Source organism: Pituophis catenifer, unplaced genomic scaffold, assembly GCF_029215685.1.
Source record: "Pituophis catenifer annectens isolate HBS135680 unplaced genomic scaffold, rPitCat1.0.hap2 SCAF_3, whole genome shotgun sequence".
Classification (NCBI taxonomy): domain Eukaryota; kingdom Metazoa; phylum Chordata; class Lepidosauria; order Squamata; family Colubridae; genus Pituophis; species Pituophis catenifer.
Genome location: NW_027256883.1, coordinates 214,018,077 through 214,043,842, shown reverse-complemented (window position 1 = coordinate 214,043,842; position 25,766 = coordinate 214,018,077). Strand labels below are relative to the sequence as shown.

The 25,766-nt window shown below is 50.8% G+C and overlaps 1 protein-coding gene across 1 annotated transcript; it reads right to left on the bottom strand.

The window, feature by feature from the left end:
* Positions 1-1,481: 1,481 nt before the first annotated feature.
* Positions 1,482-24,069, bottom strand: XKR7 (XK related 7). Its single transcript, XM_070941144.1, has 3 exons — positions 23,441-24,069; positions 4,776-4,975; positions 1,482-2,437 (listed from the first exon to the last, which is right to left on the bottom strand). Exons 1-3 carry the CDS (start codon positions 24,067-24,069, stop codon positions 1,482-1,484), a joined length of 1,785 nt encoding a protein of 594 aa, XP_070797245.1.
* Positions 24,070-25,766: the final 1,697 nt, after the last annotated feature.

Here is a 25,766-nt window from a genome sequence, read left to right as displayed (position 1 = left end):
AGCCAGTTGTCAAGCATCTGAATTTTCTGGGATTTTGCAATGGTCGTGAGTGTGAAAAAAAAGGTCATAAGTCACTTTTTCCAGTGCTGTTTTGACTTTGAATGGCGATTAAATGAACTGTTGTAAATCGAGGATTACCTCAATTCAATTCAATTCAATTCAATTCAATTCAATTCAATTCAATTCAATTCAATTCAATTCAATTCAATTCAATTCAATTCAATTCCTGCAACCATTATGTATCTCGGGGTTAAGCCGTCCCTTATCTAATTGTTCCCTAGACAGGATCTCTTCTTCCATCTCTCTTAAGCCATTCCCCCATACCATTCCCACCCTATCTGGAGCCTGCCCATTGGAAGGCTAATACTAATACCCCCTCCTCCAATAACAGCCCTAACCACCCCACCCCACCCCCTTTTTTAATACTCACTAAAGCTTGGGTTTCATGGCACAATTTCAATCCAGGGGGGTCCTAGAATCGGATCGGCTCCTTCAGGAAGCTCTCTCATTCGTTCGGAGGTGGACAAATAGACATAGGAAAAGGGGCAACGAAGGGTGTTTCCCACCCCTCCCCCATCCTGCAACTAAGGGTACCCGACAGCACTACAGACCCTTCCCCAAATCCAGAATCTGCCCTCCCCAACAGATTGTGTCTGATGGATATGCTGTCGTGGGAAATCTTTCTGTTCAATTTGGGGGCGAGTCGAAAAATGGGGTCAACGGTCCTGTTTCTCTATGCCAGCTCTGTTTCCTGTATGAAAACTTGCCAGCTCCCCTGGTTCTGTTCCAGCAAAAGCAAAGTACCCACTGATACCCAGTCCTGGGATCGAATCCCACCCCCCCACCCCCACCCCCGTTGCCAGGAAGTGGCCCGCAACCTAAAATCCATTCCTCCTCCTGCTTTACAAAGGTCTTCCCGTCCCATTCCAGGACTCCCTTGGGCTCTGCAGTTCCCATCACCTCCGCCCGCCACCCCCACTCACTCCAGAGATGGCCCCCCTCTGCTTGTATCACCCACCCACTCCCAGCCAACCGCTTCGTGGGCACCGGAGATAAGAGAAGCCCTTGGTGGCCTTGGCTCAAGTCACAGTGAGGTATTTTGAGAGAGGCTTGGCTGGGAAAACAAGGTCCCTCCTGGAACGCAACTTGGGAGGAGGACCAACACGGGGGGCCCTGCCCACAGGGATGGGGGAGGGGGTTCACAACCCACCCAATGCATAGCCCAGACAGTGAGCTGAGAGAACAGCAAATAGCACCAGTTGACCATCATTGCACGGGGAGCCACGAGCAGTCCGTATATCGTGTGAAGGAGAAATTAAACCGAATATCGCGACATGGGAATAGGACATCCTGATGCTTCCTGGATTGCCACTCCCGCCATCCCACCCGAAAAGGACCGGGACGGACCCAAGGCCTGCTCACTCAGGCTGCTTGGACCCCGGTTCATCCCACGAGCCCTGGAAGGGTCCCTCCTGGCCAGCTCACACAGTGGTCTCGTATTCCAACAGCTCCTGCGATGCCCCCATACTGCGATACTGCAGGCGCGGCGTGGCCGGAGAGGTGTACTCAAGAGCTAGGATGGTCTTACGGAGACGCCTGTCTATGAAATGGGCGTCCCAGGCGGGGTACTTCTTCCGTGGCAAATCAATGCGAATAACAGGCCCCTCTGTCCGTGGGGCCCGGGCTATGGGGGTGGAAGGCATGCTGGGCCTGACCTGAAAGACCGGCCCGCAGCTGTCTCTATCCCCCGGTATCCCCTCTCGTTCTGTAGTCCTTGGCAAGGAGCGTGGTGGACTGGTGATCACGTCCGGTGGAGGCCCCGTAGCCCGGGGTACGGCGGTGGACTCTTCCCCGCAGAGGCAGCCAGTGTTCTGGGCCCCGAAAATGGTTCCACTGGGATGCAAGAGGCAGTAGTAGATGAACATGAAGAAGACTCCCAAAGCGAAGCTAGAGGCCACCACGCAGACGATGATCAAAGCGTAGAATTCAGAGATCAGGTACTGTTCGCGGAACCAGTACCAGAGGCCTGTCAGCGCGGCATTCTCCAGCAGGGTGATGACGTAGTAGATGGACATGCGGCAACGGCTGCGGCCTTCCTTGACGTTGAACCAGCAGAAGATGTAGATGATGCCCACCACCATGTTGTAGATGATCTCCTCCCACTTGGACATGCAGAAATCCGTCTCGCCTTGGATGATCCAGAAGGTCATGATGCACCAATGGGTGACGATGAAGATGCCGAAGTAGAGCTGAAAGACGGAGGCGAAGAGGGCGAAGGCGATGGCTCGGGCGGCAATGGTGAAGAGGTGCCACAGGACTTGGACCATGGCACCTTTGTAGGACATGGGCATCTTGTCTTCCCGGGAATCCCGGAGCACCTTTTGGTAAGAGGCCAAGGTCCATGCCAGAGACACCAGCGAGGCAGAAGCTGAGAGACCTGCCCAAGAAGAACAGAGAGACAAAGGGGAACAACGAATTAGGGAGAAGACAAGGTGTCATTGAAGGTTTTCCAGGGAAGAAGTGGAACTGAAGCTGGAGGAGACCCCAGGGATGGAGTGACAGCCTAGAGCAGGGATATTAAACTCACGACCGGTGGGCCAGATGTGTCACGCGTTGGTCACACTCACCGATTTAGCGAAGGGGGAAAAAGTCGCGATACGTCACGTGACGACAATGTGACGCCGTGAGTTTGACACCCATGGCCTAGAGCCTGGGTGGGGGGGAGGGGGAGAGAGAACTGATCTGAAGGAAAACCAAGAGGAGACAAGGAGAGGATCCCTTGGAGGTACATCACCGAGGAGGACAAGGAGGCCGGAAGTTCAACCACCAAACAGCTACGTTGGTGTTCATATGTGGGAAAGGAGTCAGGAGAAGTCCAACCAAAGTGACACGTGAAGAAGTGGTGATGGGGAAAAAAAATGGGGTGCAGTTTATGGAGTGGATGAGCAAGGAAGGAGGAGGAAGAGGAGGAGGATGGTGGGGTCCTTGGTGATCTCTGAGCTTAGTTGTTTTCCTAAAGGCGTTTCATGACCCAACTAGGAAACATCATCAGGAATAGCATGAAACGTCTGCAAGAAAAAAACCAAGCTCAGAGAGCACCAAGGACCCCACAGTCCTCCTCCTCCTCCTCCTCCTCCTCCTCCTCTCCGCAAACCCCACTCCCTTCTAGCACTCATGATGTTACCTTCACAGGTCATGAAACGTCTGCAAGAAAACAACCAAACTCGGAGAACAGCAAGGACGGCCCCAATTCCCAATTTATTCTGAGTTCATCGAGTGGAGTTCCTTGGAGATGCCTTGCTCTAGAGCAGTGATGGTTAACCTTTTCGGTGCTGAGTGCCCAAAGCGCACATACACAGACGTGAATACACATGCATGTGCCCAAACCCCCAAAATGCAATGCAAGCGCCCTCCTGTGCATGCACCCCAGCCCCCCGTGCCCCATTTTGGCTTCCAGTTTGGTGCAGGAGGCTTTCCAGGCCCAAAATGCACCCCAAAATGGGGTGCGAGGGGGACATGTGAGCCCCCCCGCCCCATGCTCCATTTTGGGCCTGGAAAGCTTCCTGCACCAACCTGCACACATGCGCCCTTCCCACCACACATGGGACCTGAAGACCAGCTCGCTGGTGGGAGGCACATGCACGCATGTGTGGTCGAGCTGGTCTGGGGCAACGTCTGGCATGCCCGCAGAGAGGGCTCTGCATTTATTTTATTTATTTATTTATTTTATTTTATTAAATTTCTATACCGCCCTTCTCCCGAAGGACTCAGGGCGGTGAACAGCCGCAAGATAAAAACACATAAATACAAAAATTTAAAATCAAATAAAAACGAATTAAATTTGGCTGAATTTAAAATACCCCATAATTTAAAACAAATTAAAATTTACATTTAAAAAGGGGAGAAGATTTAGGCCAGGCCAGCTTAATGAAATAAGAAAGTCTTGAGCGCGCGACGGAAGGTATGCAGATCCGGGATCCTCCGTATCTCCGGGGGGAGCTCATTCCAGATGGTAGGTGCCCCCACAGAGAAGGCTCTGCCCCTGGGGGCCGCCAGTTGACATTGTTTGGCCGACGGCACCCGGAGGAGCCCCTCTCTATGAGAGCGTACTGGCCGGTGGGAGGCTATTGGTGGTAGCAGGCGGTCCCGTAGATAACCAGGTCCTAAGCCATGGAGCGCTCTAAAGGTGATAACCAGCACCTTGAAGCGCACTCGGAAGACCACCGGGAGCCAGTGCAGCTCACGCAGGAGAGGTGTTACATGGGAACTCCACGTCGCTCCCATAACCACCCGCGCGGCCGCACTCTGCGCCAGTTGGAGCCTCCGAGTGCACCTCAAGGGGAGCCCCATGTAGAGAGCGTTACAATAGTCCAGACGAGAGGCATGAGTGACTGTGTGTAGAGAGTCCCAATCTAGAAAGGGACGCAACTGGCAAATCAGGCGAACCTGATGAAAAATCCTCCCGGTCACGGCCGTCAAGTGCTCTTCTAAAGACAGCCGTGAATCCAGGAGGACGCCCAAGTTGCGAGCCCTTTCTGTGGGGGCCAGCGATTCGCCCCCAATAGTCAGCGATGGCGTCAACTGACTATATCGGGACGTCGGAAACCACAGCCACTCGGTTTTGGATGGGTTGAGCCTGAGCCTGTTTCTCCCCATCCAGAGCCGTACGCATGCCACCTGTGCCACACGTGCCATAGGTCCCCCATCCCGTCTCTAGGGCCTTGGTCTCACCTTCCCCAGGTGTCTCCTCCCCCTTCTTTCCCTCCTCCGCTTACCCTGCAGCGGGTAAATCTTTTTCTGTTGCACCATGATGCTCAGCTGCAGCACCAGCTGGGGGGCGCTCTTGAGGAAGGTCTCCAGGAGGCGTAACATGCTGACGTCGGCACATTCGAACATCATCCTCCAGTAAAAATGGCGCTGGCGATGCTCAGACTGCCACCGGCTCTGGAGTCCCAGGTAGAGGGTCCTCAGGTACCTGTGGGAAAGGACGGGGAGAGAGGAAGGCGTGCGCACAGGTAGTCCTCGACTTAAGGCCACAAACGGAGCCCCACGTTTCTGCTTCAGCGAGACAATTGTTGAGTGAGTTTTGCTCCAGTTTACGACCTTCCTTGCCGCAGTCGTTAAGCGAAGCACTGCAGTTGTTAAGGTAGCCACACCATCATTAAGCAAATCTGGGTTTCCCCCTTGACGTGGCTGGTCAGGAGGTCGCAAAAAGGGGATTCCCCCCCAGGGATGCTGCAACCGTCATAAAGACATGTAGTCCTCAACGTACAACTGTTCATTTAGTGACCGAAGTTACAACAGCACTGGAAAAAGGGACTTGTGGCTGTTTTTCACACTTATGACCGTTGCACTCAAGGGATCAAAATTCCAACGCTTGGCCTCAACCTACCACCGCAATGGAGCCCAACAGTTCTCTTGGTAAACGAGACAGTCGCCCTGTGAATTTTGTCCCATTTTACAACCTCTCTCGCCCACCGTTGTTAAGTGAATCCGTGCAGTCGATAAGTTCATAACAAGGTGGCTAAGCGAATCCGGCTTCCCCACTGCTTGTCAGAAGGTCGCAAAAGGGGATCACGCAAACACCCGGGACACTGCGACCTGTCATAACCACGAGTCGGGTTTGAGCCAGGCGTGAGAATTTTCATCACGTGACTTACAATTCTGATCCCAGCAGGCGACCACAAGTGTCAGTGGGGAAAAACGTTCCTCGTTCACTTTTTCCAACGCCGTTATAACTTTGAATGGTCACTAAACGAGCTGCCGTAAATCGAGAACCACCTGTATATGCCCAGCAAATAAACAAACAAACAAACCAGAATCTGTCTCCATATCAGCGAAAAACAGGCAGGAACAAAGAAGTCCGTTTCTAAACTCCCACAATAGCGATGCAAAGGGACTATATTTTTAGGGTGAGAAAAAGGAAAAAGACAGAGCAAAAATAGAGTTTTTTTAAAAAAAAAAACCTGTGCATCATTTTTTTTTTAAAAAAAAAAAATCAGGCTTTTAATGAAATCTAGATCGTCAGAACTGGGTGAGGGGGGGGTTGAGAATATTTAGGCAGCTGCGTCTTCTTGAAATACGCAAAGCTCGTTGGGATTCAGATATTAACCACTCGACATTTTTTGGATCGGTGGCAATCAAGCTTAATTCACGGAGCGGAGAAAATAGTCTCGGTTAAATCCGACGCCCGTAAAGGCAGGATTTGCATTTTATATTTTTTTTGGGTGCCGTTTATATTCTCCAAGAACTGGCAGTGATGCAGAGAGGGAGGTCATCGGCCAAGGTTGTTGGCTCAATTCAGCTGCATTCCCAGCTGCTTCCTTCTTCCTGGAAAGCGCAGAAATTTGCCGTCCATCCTCTCTTTGGCATTTTAGGTACCCAGCCGTATCTGCATGTATCTGTACCCAGCGCCCCCACTTTGAAAAAAAAGGCACCCCCTAACTTCTATTTCAGACAGAAAGGTCTCCATTCACTGAAAATAATCACATTTGCTGGTTTCTCATTCTGCCCCCTGAATCGTGAAAGCAAGGCTGGTAAATTAAGAAAGGTGGATTATTCCGCCATTTTTATTTATTTATTGTTTATTTATTTATTGGTTCGATTTATATGCTGCCCTTCTCCGGAGACTCAGGGCGACTTACAATGCGTTAAGCAACAGCCTTCATACTTTTGTATATTTATACAATAAGTCAGCTTATTGCCCCCACAAACTGGGTCCTCAATTTACCTACCTTAGAAAGGATGGAAGGCTGAGTCAACCTTGAGCCTGGCGAGATTCGAACTTACTTTAATTGCAGACAGCTGGTGTTAAATTACAGTGCTCTGTCTGTTGAGCTATCCAGGCTCTTTTGTTTGTATCCTGCCTTTATTGTTTTCTGCAAAGAACTCAAGGAGGTGAACACAAAACAACACAACTTCTTCCTCTTGTTTTGCCCACAACAACAACAACGCTAGGAGATTGGCAGTACCAGGGGTGAGAGAGAGAGAGAGAAAGATTGAGCCAAAATCACCCGGTTAGCTTTTGTGCTTAAGGTGGTACTAGAACTCACTGTCTCCTGGTGATGGCTCCAAAGTCATCCAGCTGGCTTTCGTGTCTAAGGCAGGACTAGAACTCATCGTCTCGTAGTGATTGGCCCAAAATCCCCCAGTCAGCTTTCGTGCCTAAGGCAGGACTAGAACTCACCATCTCCCAGTTTCCGGCTGAGTTCCCACCTTGTAAAATTAAGTGAGATTAAAACTCCCCGAATTTAGCATCCTGCACTATAAGTGCAAGACCTTTAGTTTCTTGTAGGCTGACACACACTGGATTCCCCGTTGCCATATGTGCCCTGCCATCACCTCACACCCTATCCAGCTGTTTTGCGGGCAACGTCTCGCTCCAACTGTTGCCTCTGCATACCCGCAGACATCTACACACGCCTTATGCTCCGATTTGTAGTAAAATGGGTGGGATTTTAATTTGCCTTCCTTTCTGATGTGCATCTTTGTAGAAAGCAGAAAGGTGGAACAAGCTGTGGCCGGAGTTAGGCAGCTTTGGAAGCTGGCACTCAAAATACCCATCAAGTGACTGTGAGTAACAGAGTTGGAAGGGACCTTGGAGGTCATTTAGTCCAACCCCCTGCTCACGCAGGAGACCTTAAATGATTCCGGACAAATGGCTGCCCAATCTCTTCTTAAAAACCTCCAAAGTGATGGAGCACCTACAACTTCTGGTGGCAAGCAGTTCCACTGGTGAATTGTTCTCAGGGTTGGGAAATTCTTCCTTAGTTCTAGGTTGAATCTCTCCTTGATGAGCTTCCACCCGTTGCTTCCTGTCCTGCCTTCAGGGGCTTTGGAGAATAATTTGACCCCCTCTTCTTGGTGCCAGCCCCTCAAATAATGGAAGACAGCTATCATGTCACCCCTCTTCCTTCTTTTTTTTAGACTAGATCAGGGGTGTCAAACTCAAGGGGTGCTTAGATTTGGCCCGCGGGGCCAGCCTGGAAGTAAGAAAGGACCAGCCAGCGAAAATGGAACATTTTCCACCGTTATGGCCTCCTGCAGCCCTCTGACAGCGAAAAGAAGGAAGAAGAAAGGAGAAAGAAGAGAGAAGGAAGGGAGGGAGGAAGGAGATTATCATGAGAGTGAGGGAGGGGCTCAGGGAAGTCCTGCCTTAGCTCTTGGCCACCATAGGTGCCCCTGACACGAGTGACGTCAAGCTGGCCACACCCATCGTGGCCACGCCCGGCCACGCCCACGCCCCACGGTCCTCTGAGGTCAAACATAACCCTGATGTTGTCGAGTTTGACACCCTTGGATTAGACGTACCCAGTTCCTGCAACTTTTCTTTCCATGTTTTAGCCCCCAGTCCCCTAATCAGTGGGGAAATCCAAGTTTTTTTACTACCGGTTCTGTGGGTGGGGCTTGGTGGGCGTGGCTTGGTGGGCGTGGCAGGGGAAGGATACTGCAAAACCTCCATTCCCACCCCACTCCAAGGGAAGGATACTGCAAAATCCCCATTCCCTCTCCACTCCCGGGGGAACGATATTGCAAAATCTCCCTTCCCACCCCACTCCTGGGGAAAGGATATTGCAAAATCTCCATTCCCATCCCACTCCAGGGGAAGGATACTGCAAAATCCCCATTCCCACCCCACTCCAGGTGAAGGATACTGCAAAATCCCCATTCCCTCTCCACTCCCGGGAGAACGATATTGCAAAATCTCCCTTCCCACCCCACTCCTGGGGAAAGGATATTGCAAAATCCCCACTCCCACCCCACTCTGGGGCCAGCCAGAGGTGGCATTTGCTGGGTCTCCGAACTACTCAAAATTTCCGTTACCAGTTCACCAGAACCTGTCAGAACCTGCTGGATTTCACCCCTGCTCCTAATCCTCTTTCTTGCTCTTCACTGCACTCTTCCCAGAGACTCAACATCTTTTTTATGGTGTGGTAACCAAAATTGGCCCAACAATGTCCTGAGTGATGGACCAGGAGAAAAATGTCTCCTACCACACTCTCCACCATAAGGAGCTCTTCTGCCCCAGCTACGGACCCCAAAGAACGCAGAACACACAAAGTCTGTACAAACCTTAGTTTACTAAATTAAATCAGTCTTTTTCAAACAAAGGCTGTCAATTAACTTTCTTAACAGCCTACAAGAATCCAAAGAATAAATAATCGTAATCTTACTAGGGTTGGCAGAAAGCCCAGAAGCAATTTGCAGAGAACTAAGATCCAGACGTGAAGGAGAGTGAACAAAGTTGTTCTCTGCAAATTGCTTCAGTCGGTGTTCCTCCTTAAATAGGCTAAGGGAGTGGCCAATTAGTCCCAAGCCTTACTCTCGAGGAGACCTCCTCCTAAGGAGCCACTCCTGCCTTTTGGCAGCTCTGCGCGCCCGTGCATTGAGAAGAGGCTCCTCCTCTTCTTCCTCTTCACTTATGGGAGGTTCTGGAGGTTCTGAAGGCCCTGGCGGAATCCCTGCCTCTGGCACCACATCTTCTCCAGCCTCCTCACTGTCCGACTCGAGTGCCAGCTGCACAGGCTGCTGGCACAGCACCACACCAGCCTCCTCGCTGTCGGAATCAGCTACTAGCTGCACAGGCCGCTGACGGGCCACAACAGGAGCCTACAACAGTCATCAACCCGAGGACTAGTTTGTAAGTTATATTTTTCCAGTGCTGTTGTAACATTGAATTGTCACTAAATGAATAATCATTAAGCCGAGAACGGCCGGCTGGCTGGGGAATTCTGGGAGTTGAAATCCACTCATCTAAGGGTTGAGAAAGAGCCAGGTTGAAAAACACAGGTTTACAGTACATTGTTGTGTGAAGGCAGCCTAATCTCCTGCTTGAGCAGAGGGCTGGACTAGAAGACCTCTAAGGCCCCTTCCAACTCTTGTTATTCTGTCTTGCGGTGCTCTTTTTTTTATTATTATTATTTTTTATTTATTTTTATTTTTTTTAATTTGATTTATATGCCGCCCTTCTCCGGAGACTCAGGGCGGCTTACAAGGCGTTAAGCAATAGCCTTCATCCTTTTGTATATTTATACAAAGTCAGCTTATTGCCCCCACAATCTGGGTCCTCTTTTCACCTACCTTAGAAAGGATGGAAGGCTGAGTCAACCTTGAGCCTGGTGAGATTCGAACTTGCAGTAATTGCAAGCAGCAGATGTTAATCTGTTAATAACAGTGCTTTAGTCCACTGTACTACAGGCTCTTCCTTTTTAAGCAATAGCCTTCCTACTTTTGTATATCTATACAAAGTCAGCTTATTGCCCCCACAAACTGGGTCCTCATTTCACCTCCCTTAGAAAGGATGGAAGGCTGAGTCAACCTTGAGCCTTGGAGAGATTCGAACCAGCAGAAATTGCAGGCAGCTGTGTTAATAACAGGGTGCACTAAACCACTGTACTATCAAGGCTCTTCTGGGATGAAAGGAAGGGAGAAGGTTCCTTCCCCTCCTTCCTCCTTCCATTCATTACCCTGTAATATAATATTATTTTCCATTTCTGGGCACCAGCAGCTGAGCCACATGCGTCTTCCCAGGAAGGGTTGGGGGAAAAAAAAAACGAGCCTCGTTTCTTGGCTCCTTCTCCCTTCAGCGCTTCCGAAAGCAATTCAGGGCATCAGCAAAACGCTGGAGCTTTTGGGAAGCTGGGAATTTTTCCAAAACCCATTAAAAAAATAAAAATAACGATCCATCGTCCCAGCAGCCTCTGCCCTTTCTCTGGTTAGCCTCTCCAGTCTGGAACAAACTCAGCCGTCCAGAGCACCAGGATTTGCTTCCAAAGCCAGCAGATGTTTTCCAATGTTGGGCTGCGTTCACACAACACACAAGCCCAGGATTTGTGTGTGTGTGTGGATGGGGAGGGGGGGGCAACAGTTCCCACAGGCTGCGCGAGCCAGAAAATTGTATTTTGCTTTAATTACGGTTTGCCTTTTTTTTTTTTCAAAGGCCTGGGAGAGAAGTTGCACTCTTGTTTGCTCAACCTGGGATTTCGGGAGTTGTGTGAACGCAGCCAAAAAGTGGGGGATTTGAGCTGCATTTCTGCAGATTTTCACTTTGCAAAAAAGGCAAACGTTTTCAGGCCAGGTAGTTCTCGACCTACGTCAAGTTCATTTAGGGGACCAAAGTTACGACGACGCTGAAAAAAAAAAAGTGACAAATGATCGTTTTTCACACTTAACGACCGTTGGAACGTCCCCAAGGTCATGTGATCAAAATTCAGACGTTTGGCAACGGGCTCACGTTTATGACGGTTGCGGTGTCCCGGGGTCACGCGATCCCCTTTTTACGACCTAAACAGAGCCAATGGGGGAAGGCCAGATTCGCTTAACAACCGTGTGACTAACTGAACGACGGCAGTGATCCACTTAACAGCGGCGGCACGGAAGGTTGTAAAATGGGGCAAAACTGACTTAACAAATGTCTCGCTTAGCGACAGAAACGTTGGGCTCGGTTGCGGTCGTAAGTCGAGGACTCCCTGCAGCAGAAAGGCTTGTATTTATTCTCGGCCTCATTGCAATTACGTGAGTGCCAACTCTGGATTCGGAGAGGAAGTGGTGCTTTATGGCCTTTCCATTCAACACCCTCCCTCACTATCTCCAGGGGCAAACTCTCACTGGCTCAGTCCGTGTAATTTGCTTCATGTTGTTCCTACAACCTCTGCTTACTCAGCAGGAAGTATCTCATCACCTGGGATAGGTGACTGACAGCTGCTCCACAGAGTTTGTTCCCCCCCCAACTGAGAACATCTCCTCAAAACCCATGATTCTCTAGCTATCTGCCTCTTTTTCATGGCCTGCTTTCCTTCCTTTCTTTCTTTCTTCCTTCCTTCCTTCTTTCCTTCCTTCTTTCCATCCTTCCTTCCTTCCCTCCCTTTCTCTTCCCTCCCATCCTCCCACCCACTTTCTTTCCTTCTTCTCTCTCTTCCCTCCTATCCTTCCTTCCCCTCTTTCCTCCCTCCCTTCCTTCCTTCTCTCATTTCTCTCCCTTTCTCCTTCTATTCATTCTTTCTTTCCTCCCTCCCTTCTTTCGTTGCTTCTCCTATTTCCCTCCCATTCTCACTTTCTTCTTCCTTTCCTTCCTTCCTTCCTTCATTTTCTCATTTCTCCCCTTTTCTCCCTCCATCCATTCTTTTCTCCCTCCCCCTTCCCTTCTCCCTTCCTCCCTCCCTTCCTTTCTTCCTTCTCCTATTTCTCTCCCATTCTCCCTTTCCCCTTCCTTCTACCCTCCCTCCCTCTTTCTCTTCCCTTCCTCCCATCCTTCCTTCTTCTCTCTTTCTCTTCCCTCCCATCCTTCCTTCCTCTCCCCTTCTCCCTTCCCCCTCTCATTTCTCCCCCTTTCTCCCTCCCTCCATTCTCTCCTCCCTCCCTCTTTCTCTTTCCTCCCTCCACCCTTCTTTCCTTTTCCTATTTCTCTCCCATTCTCACTTTCTCCTTTCTTTCTTTCTTTCTTTTCTTTCTTTCTTTCTCTTTCTTTCCTTTCTTTCTTTCTTTCCTTCCTTCCTTCTTTCATTTCTCTTCCTTTCTCCCTCCCTCCATTCTCTCCTCCCTCCCTCTTTCTCTTTCCTCCCTCCCCCTTCTTTCCTTTTCCTATTTCTCTCCCATTCTCACTTTCTCCTTTCTTTCTTTCTTTCTTTTCTTTCTTTCTTTCTTTCTTTCTTTCTTTCTTTCTTTCTTTCTTTCTTTCTTTCTTTCTTTCCTTTCTTTCTTTCTTTCTTTCCTTCCTTCCTTCTTTCATTTCTCTTCCTTTCTTCCTCCCTCCATTCTTTTCTGCCGCCACCCTTCCTTCCTTCCTTCCTTCCTTCCTTCCTTCCTTCCTTCCTTCCTTCCTTCCTTCCTTCCTTCCTCTACCTCCTTCCCTCCCTCCCTCCTCATATTAATTTCCATGAAGTTTCTTTATGAAAGATTCCCAGGAAAGTTGCCCCTATTATTGGCTACGCTGGCCTTCCTACTACTTTTACAACTCTTGGGAGCCCAAGTCTGATTTAACATTGGCTTATTGATCATATCAAACACGCTTGCCTGCCTTTACACAACACTAAACCACAAATCCTTCCTTGTTTAGAAAACTTGTCAACATGGCTTAGCAGAAGCCGGGCAGTTCAAAGTTATTCACAGACCCCTTCACTGGCAGCTTCCAAATTTCAGAAAGATGGATAAACGCTGAGAAACTCTCCTTGCGGGTACCAAGGGGCTCTTAAGCAACAAACCAGGATCCAAAAAAGGTTAGGTTTCAAGGCAGAGCTTCTGCTTGCTTAAAACCCCAGCCCTTGCAAAAACGGTGTGATTGTGGCGTTTGGGTGGGATTAAGGAAGAAAATGAGTTCAAGATTTAAGACCTTCACTTTATCCCCTAAAGCTTCTCAAAATCCAAAGATGAAAAAAGCCCCAATATCAACGGGCTGCCTGCTGGCCATCTGAAGAAGGGCTTCAGAAGCCACACTGAGACCAGACCGTCATCATGGGCACCACCCATGTTCCATGGCTGGCACCACTGGAACAATGCCCAGCCTCGCCATGTCCTCGGAGCATGGACGTCTCTGTTGTTGGGTATTTCAGACATGGCAACCCCTTGCTGCATTCTGTAGCACAGTGTTTCTCAATTTGACAACTTTAAGATGGGTGGGCTTCCACTCCCAGAATTCCCCAGCCAGACGGATTTAAGACGGGGGGACTTCAACTCCCAGAATTCCCCAGCCAGCCAGATTTAAGACGTGGGGACTTCAACTCCCAGAATTCCCTAGCCAGCAGGCTTTAAGATGGGTGGACTTCCACTCCCAGAATTCCTCAGCCAGCAGGCTTTAAGATGGGTGGACTTCCACTCCCAGAATTCCCCAGCCAGCAGGCTTTAAGATGGGGTGGACTTCAACTCCCAGAATTCCCTAGCCAGCAGGCTTTAAGATGGGTGGACTTCAACTCCCAGAATTCCCTAGCCAGCAGGCTTTAAGATGGGTGGACTTCAACTCCCAGAATTCCCCAGCCAGCAGGCTTTAAGATGGGGTGGACTTCCACTCCCAGAATTCCCCAGCCAGCAGGCTTTAAGATGGGGTGGACTTCCACTCCCAGTATTTCCTAGCCAGCAGGCTTTAAGATGGGTGGACTTCAACTCCCAGAATTCCCTAGCCAGCAGGCTTTAAGATGGGGGGACTTCCACTCCCAGAATTCCCCAGCCAGCAGGCTTTAAGATGGGTGGACTTCCACTCCCAGAATTCCCTAGCCAGCAGGCTTTAAGATGGGTGGACTTCAACTCCCAGAATTCCCCAGCCAGCAGGCTTTAAGATGGGTGGACTTCAACTCCCAGAATTCCCCAGCCAGCAGGCTTTAAGATGGGGTGGACTTCAACTCCCAGAATTCCCTAGCCAGCAGGCTTTAAGATGGGGTGGACTTGCACTCCCAGAATTCCCTAGCCAGCAGGCTTTAAGATGGGTGGACTTCAACTCCCAGAATTCCCCAGCCAGCAGGCTTTAAGATGGGTGGACTTCAACTCCCAGAATTCCCTAGCCAGCAGGCTTTAAGATGGGTGGACTTCAACTCCCAGAATTCCCTAGCCAGCAGGCTTTAAGATGGGTGGACTTCCACTCCCAGAATTCCCTAGCCAGCAGGCTTTAAGATGGGTGGACTTCCACTCCCAGAATTCCCTAGCCAGCAGGCTTTAAGATGGGGTGGACTTCCACTCCCAGAATTCCCCAGCCAGCAGGCTTTAAGATGGGTGGACTTCCACTCCCAGAATTCCCCAGCCAGCAGGCTTTAAGATGGGGTGGACTTCCACTCCCAGAATTCCCCAGCCAGCAGGCTTTAAGATGGGGGGACTTCCAGAATTCCCCAGCCAGCTGGCTTTAAGACTTGGGGAGACTTCAACTCCCAGAATCCCCTTTTTACGACCTTCTGACAAGCCAAGTCAATGGGGAAGTCAGATTCGCTTAACCATCGTATTCTTAACTTCACGGCTGCAATGATCCACTTAACAACCGTGGCAAGAAAGGATAGAAAATGGGGCAAAACTTATCAAACAACTGTCTCGTTTAGCAGCAGAAATATTGGGCTCCATAATGTCGTAAATCAAGGACTACCTTGTAATGTTTCTTTTGCACTCCAGCGGGAAACTGGACCCAGTTTGGAGCCTCAGATCCAACAATTTATTGGCCCAATCAAATTTCATTTGTGCCCAGTTTGAAACTGGCTTCTTTTCAGAATTTCAAACATTCCCTTCAGCATGCAATGAGCAATTTACTGGTGGTCCTCGACTTACGACCACAACCGAGGCCAGAACTTACGTTGCTAAGTGAGGATTTCGTGAAGTGAACAAATTAACCACAAATGAAATGTTTTGTCCCGTTTTATAACTATTCTTGCCGCCCTTGTCAAATGAATCACTGCAGTCGTTACCTTAGTAACCCGGTCGTTAAGTGAACCTGGCTTCTCCTATGGACTTTGCTTGTCAGAAGGTCGCAAAAGTGGGGGATCACGGGACCCCGGGACACTGCGACCATCATAAATATGAACCAGTTGTCAAGCATGTAAAACTACGTGACTCTGGGGATGCTGCAACGGTCATAAGTGTGAAAAACGGTCCCTAAATCGCTTCTTTTTTTTAGTGAAAAAATGAAATGGAAGAAAGGCAACCCTGAATAAACACAAATATATTAAAGATAAAGAATGAATTGTTAAAGAATAAAAGAGAATAAATATGAATAAGCAGGAAAATTAGAATCTGAGGGCGAAAGAAGATGCTGTTTATATAAGTCAGCAAAGCAATATTGAGATATGATTAAAAAAAAGGGGAAAAAAGAAAATTGTGGCAAAAACTGTAATTGAGTAAAATGTATTTGAATTTAATAAATTGTATAAGATAAGATATGGCCAATATACTCTGTTCAAAAAAGATGTGGGTGAATCGGGGAGGGGGAGGAAAACTTGATTTAAAAAAAAAGTAAGTCAAAAATTGCCTGTTCATAAGGAGTTGGTTTTGCATTCTGCTCCTGCAGCTGCCGGACTTAATAATTGGGGGTTCGAGAGTATCTTAATGTCCCAAGAGCCAGGAATAACATACCTAAAAATCTCCAATGATGCCCTGCGCAAATCTTTTCACCAACCTCACATGGGGCAGCCCCCACATCCCAATGCAAGGGAAATTCAGATTTATGTCTTGTTGCACGCCAATGAAATCCCTTGGGAGCTGCATTTCTTCCTTCCCTTTCCCTGCTCAATTCCACACGTCAGCAGCTTGTGAAAATGATGGCCCAGCTCCGGATTCCCAAGGATTGTGACACACACCAACGGTCCTTATCAAAGTTATAACGTACCAAGAATAAACAAAGTCCGGCAAAGGTTGGCAACCAGCCCAGAAAACAAGATACGATAAGACACTCACTCTCCAACATGCTCTGTAATAATTACACGTTGTTTCCAGCAAGAAATTACTAACTGCGTGCGACTTAAATAGGCGAAGGGAGTGGCCAATTATCCTCAAGCCTTACTCTCGAGGAGACCTCCTCCTCCTGAGTAGCCACTCCTGCCTTTTGGCAGCCCTGCGTGCCCGAGCATTGAGGAGAGGCTCCTCCACTTCGCTCTCTGCACTTGAAAGAGCCTCTGGAGGTTCTGAAGGCCCTGGCTGAGTCTCTGCCTCTGGCACCACATCCTCTTTGGCCTCCTCGCTGTCCGACACGAGCGCCGGCTGCACAGGATGCTGGCACGACACCACACCAGCCTCCTCTTCATCGGGATCAGCCACGATCCGCGCAGGCCGCTGGCGGGCCACAATAGGCTCCCTGTCAGGTGATCCCACCATTGGCTGGCCCCTCCCCTCTCCCTCCCCTCCCAGTCACTCCTTGCCTGGCCTGAGAAGGTAAGGGCGATGGCAATGGAGAAGTGGCCGGGGCAGAGACAGAGAGATACAGAGAGAGTGGGAGAGAGAGGAGGGAGGGAGGGAGGGAGAGAGAGAGAGAGATCAAAAGGATTTTGTGATTCCCGGTGTTTTTTAACAACTAGTTCTCTGCCCTAATGACGAGCTGGGTAGGCGTGGCTGGGGGGGTGGTCATGTGACTGGTGGAAGTGAGTGGCGTCAAGTTGGCCACACCCACCGAGGTTTTGTGGCTCCCGGTGTTTTCTTTTCTGTGGGAAATGGCTCCAAATGGCTCTTTTGAGTATTTAAGGTTGCAGACCCACTGGTCTAGGGTCTCCTGAGCAGGAGGTTGGACTAGAAGACCTCCAAGGTTCCCTTCCAGCTCTATTCCGGTGGATTGACTGACTCCGCGTTTCAGGAATTCATAGAAAGAAATCATAGAGCGAAGCGTAGAATCATACAATCATAAGAGTTGGAAGGGACCTTGGAGGTCTTCTCATCCAGGGGTCTCCAACCTTGTCAGCTTTGCTGGCTGAGGAATTCTGGGAGTTGAAGTCCACAAGTCTTAAAGTTGACAAGGTTGGAGACCCCTGATCTAATCCCATAGTCCCCCAATCTTTGCAGCTTGGCGGCCTGCTTGGGGTGGGGGAGTTGGGAGAAGGGAACTGGGCCCCACGAATTGAGCTGCATGTGTGTGGGTGTGGACGCGTGCCAGCCTGCCAGTTGCACAAGTGAAGCATGTGCGTGCATGCACAAGAGTGTGCACCAGCCTGCTGGTCATGCGGCCCAGTTCTAAATAGGCCATGGCTCAGTAGTGGTTGGAGACCTCTGTTCTAATCCAACCCCCTACTCAAGGCGGGAGACCTTATGCCATTCTTGCACTGGACTTGTAGGCTGTTTGGAGGGTCAGGATGGAGAAATGTAGGTGTGGGAAGGGACCTCCGAGGTCTTCTAGTCCAACCCTTTTGCCCAACTCCTTTGACCATCTTTTCTGACAGAGAGAGAGAGAGCGATCAACCGATGGAACAGAAGTTGCCTTCAGAAGTTGTGGGAGCTTTCAAGAAGAGACTGGACTGCCATCGGTCAGAAATGGTGTCGTTTCTCCTGCTTGGGCGGGGGGGGGGTTGGACTAGATGACCTCCGAGGTCCCTTCCAACTTCGTTAATCTGTTCGGACAAGATCTTGGAGAAAGGCTGCTCAATCTCTTCTTAAAAACCTCCGGTGATGAAGCACCCACAATTTCTTGATAAACCTCTTAATCATCTTGGTCTCCTCTGACCCTCTTTCCCCATCGTCTTCTGCCCAGCTTCAAAAAGAGACGGCAGGAAGATCCGTTTCAGATCCATCTCAGCCCTCAAGAAGAGGAAGAAGGGAAAGGCTGGGCTGTTTGGGGCACAGAGGGAAGGCATCTGCTCTAAAAGCCTAGAAGACTGACGCTGTACGAGGGGCACCTGGGATGATTTGACCCCCATCTCCCTTTCTCCGTCCCCAACCAGGGCCCCTCCTTGGGTTTCGTTGTCCTGGGGGGGGAGGGGGTGACTGGGGAGTTGGATAAAAGGTAGAGGGAGAAAGGAAAGGAACAGAGGGGGCAGGAGATGGAGACTGAGGCCTTGGCTAGGGGAGCATATGGATTGTGACCCCTCTTCCAATCAACAGGCTGTCAACCCAGCTGGTATTCTGGAGCCAAACCCTGTGATTAGATAGATAGATAGACAGACAGACAGACAGACAGACAGATGATAGATAGATGATAGATAGATAGATAGATAGATAGATAGATAGATAGATAGATAGATATAGATGATAGATAGATGATAGATGATAGATGATAGATGATAGATGATAGATGATAGATAGATGATAATTGATAGATGATAGATAGATATATAGATATATATAGATGGATGATAGTTAGATATAGATGATAGATAGATGATAGATAGATGATAAATGATAGATGATAGATGATAGATAGATGATAAATAGATCATAGATAGATAGATATAGATGGATGGATGATAGATAGATGATAGATAGATGATAGATAGATATAGATGGATGATAGATAGATGATAGATGATAGATAGATATAGATGGATGAAAGATAGATGATAGAGATGATAGATGATAGAGATGATAAATAGATCATAGATAGATATAGATGGATGATAGATAGATGATAGATAGATGATAGATAGATAGATAGATAGATATAAATGGATGATAGATGATAGATAGATAGATATAGATGGATGATAGATAGATGATATAGATGATAGATGATAGATAGATGATAGATATAGATGGATGATAGATGATACATAGATAGATGATAGATAGATAGATATAGATGGATGAAAGATAGATGATATAGATGATAGAGATGATAAATAGATCATAGATAGATATAGATGGATGATAGATAGATGATAGATAGATGATAGATAGATGATAGATAGCTAGATATAGATGGATGATAGATGATAGATAGATAGATATAGATGGATGATAGATAGATGATATAGATGATAGATGATAGATAGATGATAAATAGATCATAGATAGATATAGATGGATGATAGATAGATAGATAGATAGATAGATAGATAGATAGATAGATAGATATAGGTGGATGATAGATAGATGATAGATGATAGATAGATGATAGATAGATGATAGATGATAGATAGATGATAAATAGATCATAGATAGATATAGATGGATGATAGATAGATAGATAGATAGATAGATAGATAGATAGATAGATAGATAGATATAGGTGGATGATAGATAGATGATAGATGATAGATAGATGATAGATAGATGATAGATAGATGATAGATGATAGATAGATGATAGATGATAGATAGATAGATAGATAGATAGATAGATAGATAGACAGATAGAGACAGACAGACAGACAGACAGACAGACAGACAGACAGATGATAGACAGACAGATGCTCTTTCCCTGAGCTGCCCTGGGGGCACAAGATCCATCAACAGATGGGCCCTGCCCACCTCAGCCAACCTGTGAGTTGCATTTGAAGAACCCACATTGGGAAAAGCTAGAGGGGGGAGGGGGGCTTTGGCTGCAACCTAGAGCTCCGCAGCATTTGGGAAATAATTCAGAAGATGGTTTGGAGCACAAAGGGGAATGGGGGGGTGGGCGTAGCTGCCCTCCGCAGCCTTTTAAGGCAGCCGCATCTCCTCCACCCTGTGGACAGTCGCCTCCTTTGCATCTCAGGCATAGCTGGCAGCATCTTCTGGGAGTTGAGTTGGAATCATTGGCCTCTGCACAGGCCAGCCTGCCAGGCAGGGGGGGGAAGAGCCAAGCAATTTGGCAATTTAGCTTGGAAACTCTTATGCATGGCTCAATATTTTGGCCTCGGGGACAGGAGGAGCCCCAAAGTCCCCGCTCAGCCATTAGGCAGGGAGTGGGCTCAGGGGTCAATGGCTCCCCAGAGCTCCCCCTCCTCTCCAAGCTGCCTAGCAGCAAATGGGAAGCAGACCAGAGTCCGTTCCCATCTGTCTTTTGGCTGGGTTTCTTATACCCTCTAGAAAAAGTGCAGAGGAGAGCAACCAGTATAATTAGGGGACTGGAGGCTAAGACATAGGATGAACGGTTGCAGGAACTGGGCCTGGTTAGTCTAGTGAAGAGAAGGACCAGGGGAGACAGGAGAGCATCTTCCAAGATTTGAGGGGCTGCCCCAGAGAGGAGGAAGGGGGTCAACCTGTTTTCCAAAGCACCTTTGAAGGCCAGAAGAAGGAACAACGGATGGAAACTGAACAAGGAGAGATTCAACCTGGAAATAAGGAGAAATTTCCTAACAGTGGGGACAATCAAGCAATGGAATCAACCTTCAGAAGTTGCGGGAGCTTTCAAGAAGAGACTGGACTGCCATCGGTCAGAAATGGTGTAGAGTCTCCTGCTTGGGCGGGGGGTTGGACTAGATGACCTCCGAGGTCCCTTCCACCTCTGTTGTGGTAATCTGTAAAGCCTTGGACCCTCCACATGCTGCGGGCCTTCAGATCGATCACCCCAATTGGGGAGGGGGGCGGGGACAGGCCTCACCGGCAAGGGTCCAGCTCCTCCCGTTGTATTTATGACTAGTTTTTTTTTATTATTATTATTTTATTTTAATTTGATTTATATGCCGCCCTTCTCCGGAGATTCAGGGTGGCTTACAATGTGTTAAGCAATAGCCTTCATACTTTTTGTATATTTATACAAAGTCAGTTTATTGCCCCCACAAACTGGGTCCTCATTTCACCTACCTTAGAAAGGATGGAAGGCTGAGTCAACCTTGAGCCTTGGCGAGATTCGAACCTACAGTAATTGCAGGCATCTGGTCTTAATAACCAGCTTAATAACAGGGTGCCTTAGACCACTGTACTACCAAGGCTCAAGTTTGAGCTACCAAGTTTGAGTGTTGAATGAGTTGGAGCATCTGTCGCTAAGGGAGGCAGTCGTAAAGGGAGTCAGACTCAATTCTAGAACCCTTTTTTGTGGCAGTTGTTAAGGAATTCTGTAGTCATTAAGCGAACCTAGCTTCCCCCAATGATTTTGCTCATCGCAAACGGAGATCAAATCACCCGGGAACTGGCACAAGTTACAAATGCGAGGAGAGAAGCTGGGCAACCGGGAATGTGGATGACCCCCAAACCCCAGGACCAGGTCACCTGTCGCCCCTCCAGACAGTCCCCCCAAGGGGGTGTGGCAGCTGGCCTACCTCCAGACCTGGCCGAGTTGGATCAGGTGAATGCAGGCCCGTCTCTCTCCTCCTCGCGCATAAAGAGAGTTGCACTCAATTTTAGAACCCTCTTTGCAGCAGTCGCTAAGCGAATCATGTGGACATTAAGCGAACCTGGCTTCCCCCCATGACTTTGCGGATTGGGGAAGGTCGCAAACCACAATCACATCAGCTGGGAAGCCTGCACAAGTCACAAATGCGAGAAGCGAAGCCCGGGCAGCTGGGGACGCAGCTAACCCCAAACCCCGAGACTGGATTATTGCGCCCGACTTTCTCTCTCCTCAGGGGTCCTGTCACCCATGGGGCACGGCAGCTGGCCTACCTCCAGACCCGGCCGAACTAAAGCAGATGAATGAGGGCCTCTCTCTCTCTCTTCACCCAGTCATAAAAAGAGTCACACTCAATTTTAGAACCCTTTTTACGCCAGTCGCTAAACAAATCATGTGGTTGTTAAGCAAACCCAGCTTCCCACAGTAACTTTGCTCATTGCGGAATTTCGCTGACAGCGATCCCATCACTTGGAGACCCTGCGCACGTCACAAGTGTGGCTGGGGACGCGGATAAACCCCCAATGCCCACATGCACCCGGCTTTCCCACTCCCACCAGTCCACCCCAAGGGGGTCCCCGAGCCTGGCTTTCCCCCCTCCTGGCTCTCCTCCCCAGGAGTCCCCTAGCCCATGGGGCATGGCAGCTGGCCTCTCTCCAGACCTGGCCGAGCTGGAGCAGGTGAATGAGGGCCGGGCTCTCTCCCCTTCCGGTAGTAAAGAGAGATGCCCTCCATTTTAGAACCCCGTTTTGAGCTGGTTGCTAAGCGAATCACGCCGTCCTTAAGCGAACCCTGGCTTGCCCCCATGACTTTGCTCGTCGGGAGCCCCACCCCGGGGAAGGTACCAAACGGGCGACCACCAGATCATTCGGCGATCCTGCAGAAGTCACCAACGCCAGGAGCCAAGAGGTGGGAGACCGCGGAAAAGCAGCCCCAAATCCAAGGGCCACATGCGCCCGGCTCTGCCCCTTCCCGGGAGGGTCGGTCGTCCATGCCCCCCACCCATGGGCAAGGCTCCCCCCAAGGCCCATGGGGCGCGGCGGCTGGCCTACCTCCACACCTGGCCGAGCTGGAGCAGGTGAATGAGGGCCAGGCTCTCTCCCCTTCCGGTGGTAAAGAGATGCCCTCTATTTTAGAACCCCGTTTTGAGCTTGTTGCTAAGCGAATCACACCGTCCTTAAGCGAACCCTGGCTTGCCCCCATGACTTTGCTCGTCGGGAGCCCCACCCCGGGGAAGGTACCAAACGGGCGACCACCAGATCCCTCGGCGATCCTGCAGAAATCCCCAACAAGAGGAGCCAAGCTGGGAGACCGCAGATAAGCAGCCTCAAATCCCAGGACCGGGCCACGTGCGCCCGGTTCTGCCCCTTCCCGGGAGGGTCGGTCGTCCATCCCCCCCCCCCCCCGCAAGGCTCCCAAGGCCCATGGGGCACGGCAGCTGGCCTCCCTCCAGACCTGAGGGCCAGGCTCTCTCCCCTTCCAGTGGTAAAGAGAGATGCCCTCTATTTTAGAACCCCGTTTTGAGCTGGTTGCTAAGCGAATCACGCCGTCCTTAAGCGAACCCTGGCTTGCCCCCATGACTTTGCTCCTTGGGAGCCCCACCCCGGGGACGGTACCAGACCAGATCCCTCGACGATCCTGCAGAAGTCCCCAACGCCAGGAGCCAAGAGGTGGGAAACCGCGGATAAGCAGCCCCAAATCCAAGGGCCACGTGTGCCCGGCTCTGCCCCTTCCCGGGAGGGTCGGTCGTCCATCCCCCCCACCCACCCTCAAGGCTCCCAAGGCCCATGGGGCGCGGCGGCTGGCCTACCTCCACACCTGGCCGAGCTGGAGCAGGTGAATGAGGGCCTGCAGGATCCAGACGCAGAGGCGGCAGCAGCCCAAGCGGGGCGCGGCGGCGGCGGCGGCCGAGGCAGCAGCGGCGGCGGCGGCGGCGCTGTCCTTGGTGCTGAAAGCGGCGGCGGCGGCGGCGGCGGGCGCGGCGGCGAAGTCGTAGACGAACCACCTGAAGCTGAGCAGCTGCACCACCAGCGACGGGAGCAGCACGAAGAGCAGCGTCAGCCCGAACCACCAGTAGTGGCCCCGCAGGTAATAATCGGCCGCCAGCCACAGGTCGCTGGCGCCGTCCGAGAAGAAGACCAGCAAGGCGCCCAGCACCCAGCAGCCATCCCGCAGGCTGTAGGCGCGGCCCCGCGGCCCGGGCACCGGCACCGGCAGCGCCGTCGGCGGCAGGAGAGGAGGAGGAAGAGGAGGAAGAAGGGGAGGAAGGAAGGGGGGCGGCGGGGCGGAGGAGCAGGAGGAGGCGGTGGCCGGGCTGCCCGGTGCCCGCCTGGCCCCCCGCGGGAGGCTGCCGGCCTCCGAGCCTTCCCGGCGCAAGAGGGGCGCGGGCGAGGAGCAACGGGGCGCGGCGGCCGCCTGGCCATCCGACTTCGCGGCCATGTTGGCGGGGAGGGGGAGGGAGAAGGCAGGCACGGCCCCAGACTTCCGGGCGGACCAGGCAGAGGGGGGTGGAGGGGAGCCCCGAGCGGGCGTCGGAGAAGCAGGAGGAGGAAGAGGAGGAGGAGGAGGAGGAAGGGAGCGGCCAGGCCGGGCAGCGCCCACCCTACCGCGGCGCCGCCCCCCAGCAGGCGTGGAATGGGGGGGGGGGCTGCAGCCGGAGAGCGAGCCCTCCAGGCCTCCTCGCGGGGCCGCGCCCCCTCTCCCCCTCCCGGCACGCCCACCCCCCACCCCCCACTCTTCCTCCCTCCCGCTGCTGCTGCCCCGCCCCGAAGGCTAGGTGGGGCTCCCCTCCTTCTCCCCTCCCCTAATCAGCGCTCGGCCGGCGACCGAGGATGGGCTGGGTGTCCTACTCCGCTTCGGGCCGGTCCGCACCATTCATCCCGGGGAGAGGGGCAGAACCCCCCCCCTGCCTCCCAAGGTTGCAGGGGATCAAAAAGCCCTAATCATTGGGGGGGGTTAGGGAAGGGGGTCCTGCAGAGAGAGACCCCACCCCCCCTTGGGAAAAAGCAGGGCTGTGTCCCGGGCCCCGTTCTCGGACCCCCGGAAAAGTCCTGCAATCTACACACACACACATAAACACACACACACACACACACACACACGCACAGCGTGATCCCTCCCCTTCAAAGCCCAACTCGCGTGCCAAGGAGAATTCAGCTTGGAGAGAATCCAGTCAGAAAGAGTCAAGATCATTTCGGGAGTGGGGGGGACGGACCTAGCAAGGGTTGTCCCTGTAAACCAATTAAGGCTGCTAATGAGGGTGTGTTTGTATGGGGAGGGGGCGGGAGGGGTGTCCCACCAGTAAAGCATCCTCCCGAGACAATCCTGTGTAGCCTCTCTTGAAAATGCCAGAGCTGGACTGGGAAGAATTGTTCTTGTAACAAGGTAAGGGGGAAAAACAAAACAGATGCCATAGGGCCCTTAAATCCCTGGTTGGGGGGGGGGTAGGGGGCTTGTGGGGGAGGGGGAGAGGTATCTCTTCTGCTCCTGCTCTCCACTTGGGTGTTTCTAGCCTCACATTCTCCCCCACCCTCCCTTCCTCTGGCAAGCATCAGGCCAGGAAAGGCGATACTTCGCTCTGCTACAACAGAGATTCTAGAGAGAAATGCTTTCCATGGACTCCTAATTTCCCCACTCTTCAAGGAGAGATTTTTTCCCCTCTCAAGTTCGCCGCTGAAGCAGAAAATGAGCTGGGTGCACTTCAGGGTTGGAGCCAGGAAAAAAAATAAAAAAAAAATAAAACAGCAACCAGTTTCCTAGTCATCTTTGGAACCGTCTACCTTGGCCAAAGAATTCTGGATCCAAAATGTAGGTTTCTGCTCCAGCTTAGAACCGTTCAGACGTAAACAGCCTGCACCTTAGATAAGTGATGGTGGCTGCAATTTCCATTGTGATTTTGCAATATCGGGTAGTTTGTAGTGTAATGGAGACTTTTTGTTCTACGATAATAGCTTCGCGCATTGTGCCAGCACACAGAAAAGCTTTCCCTCCACCACAAGGCCTGGTATTGTGCAGCTGGTGATGGAATCAGGGGTGTGTCAGTTCAGGGGTGTGTCGAAGCACTGGAGGTTTCTTTACAAGGGCTAGTAGACATTCTCGTAAAGACTGAGCGGGGAGGACCAGAATGGTTCAAATTG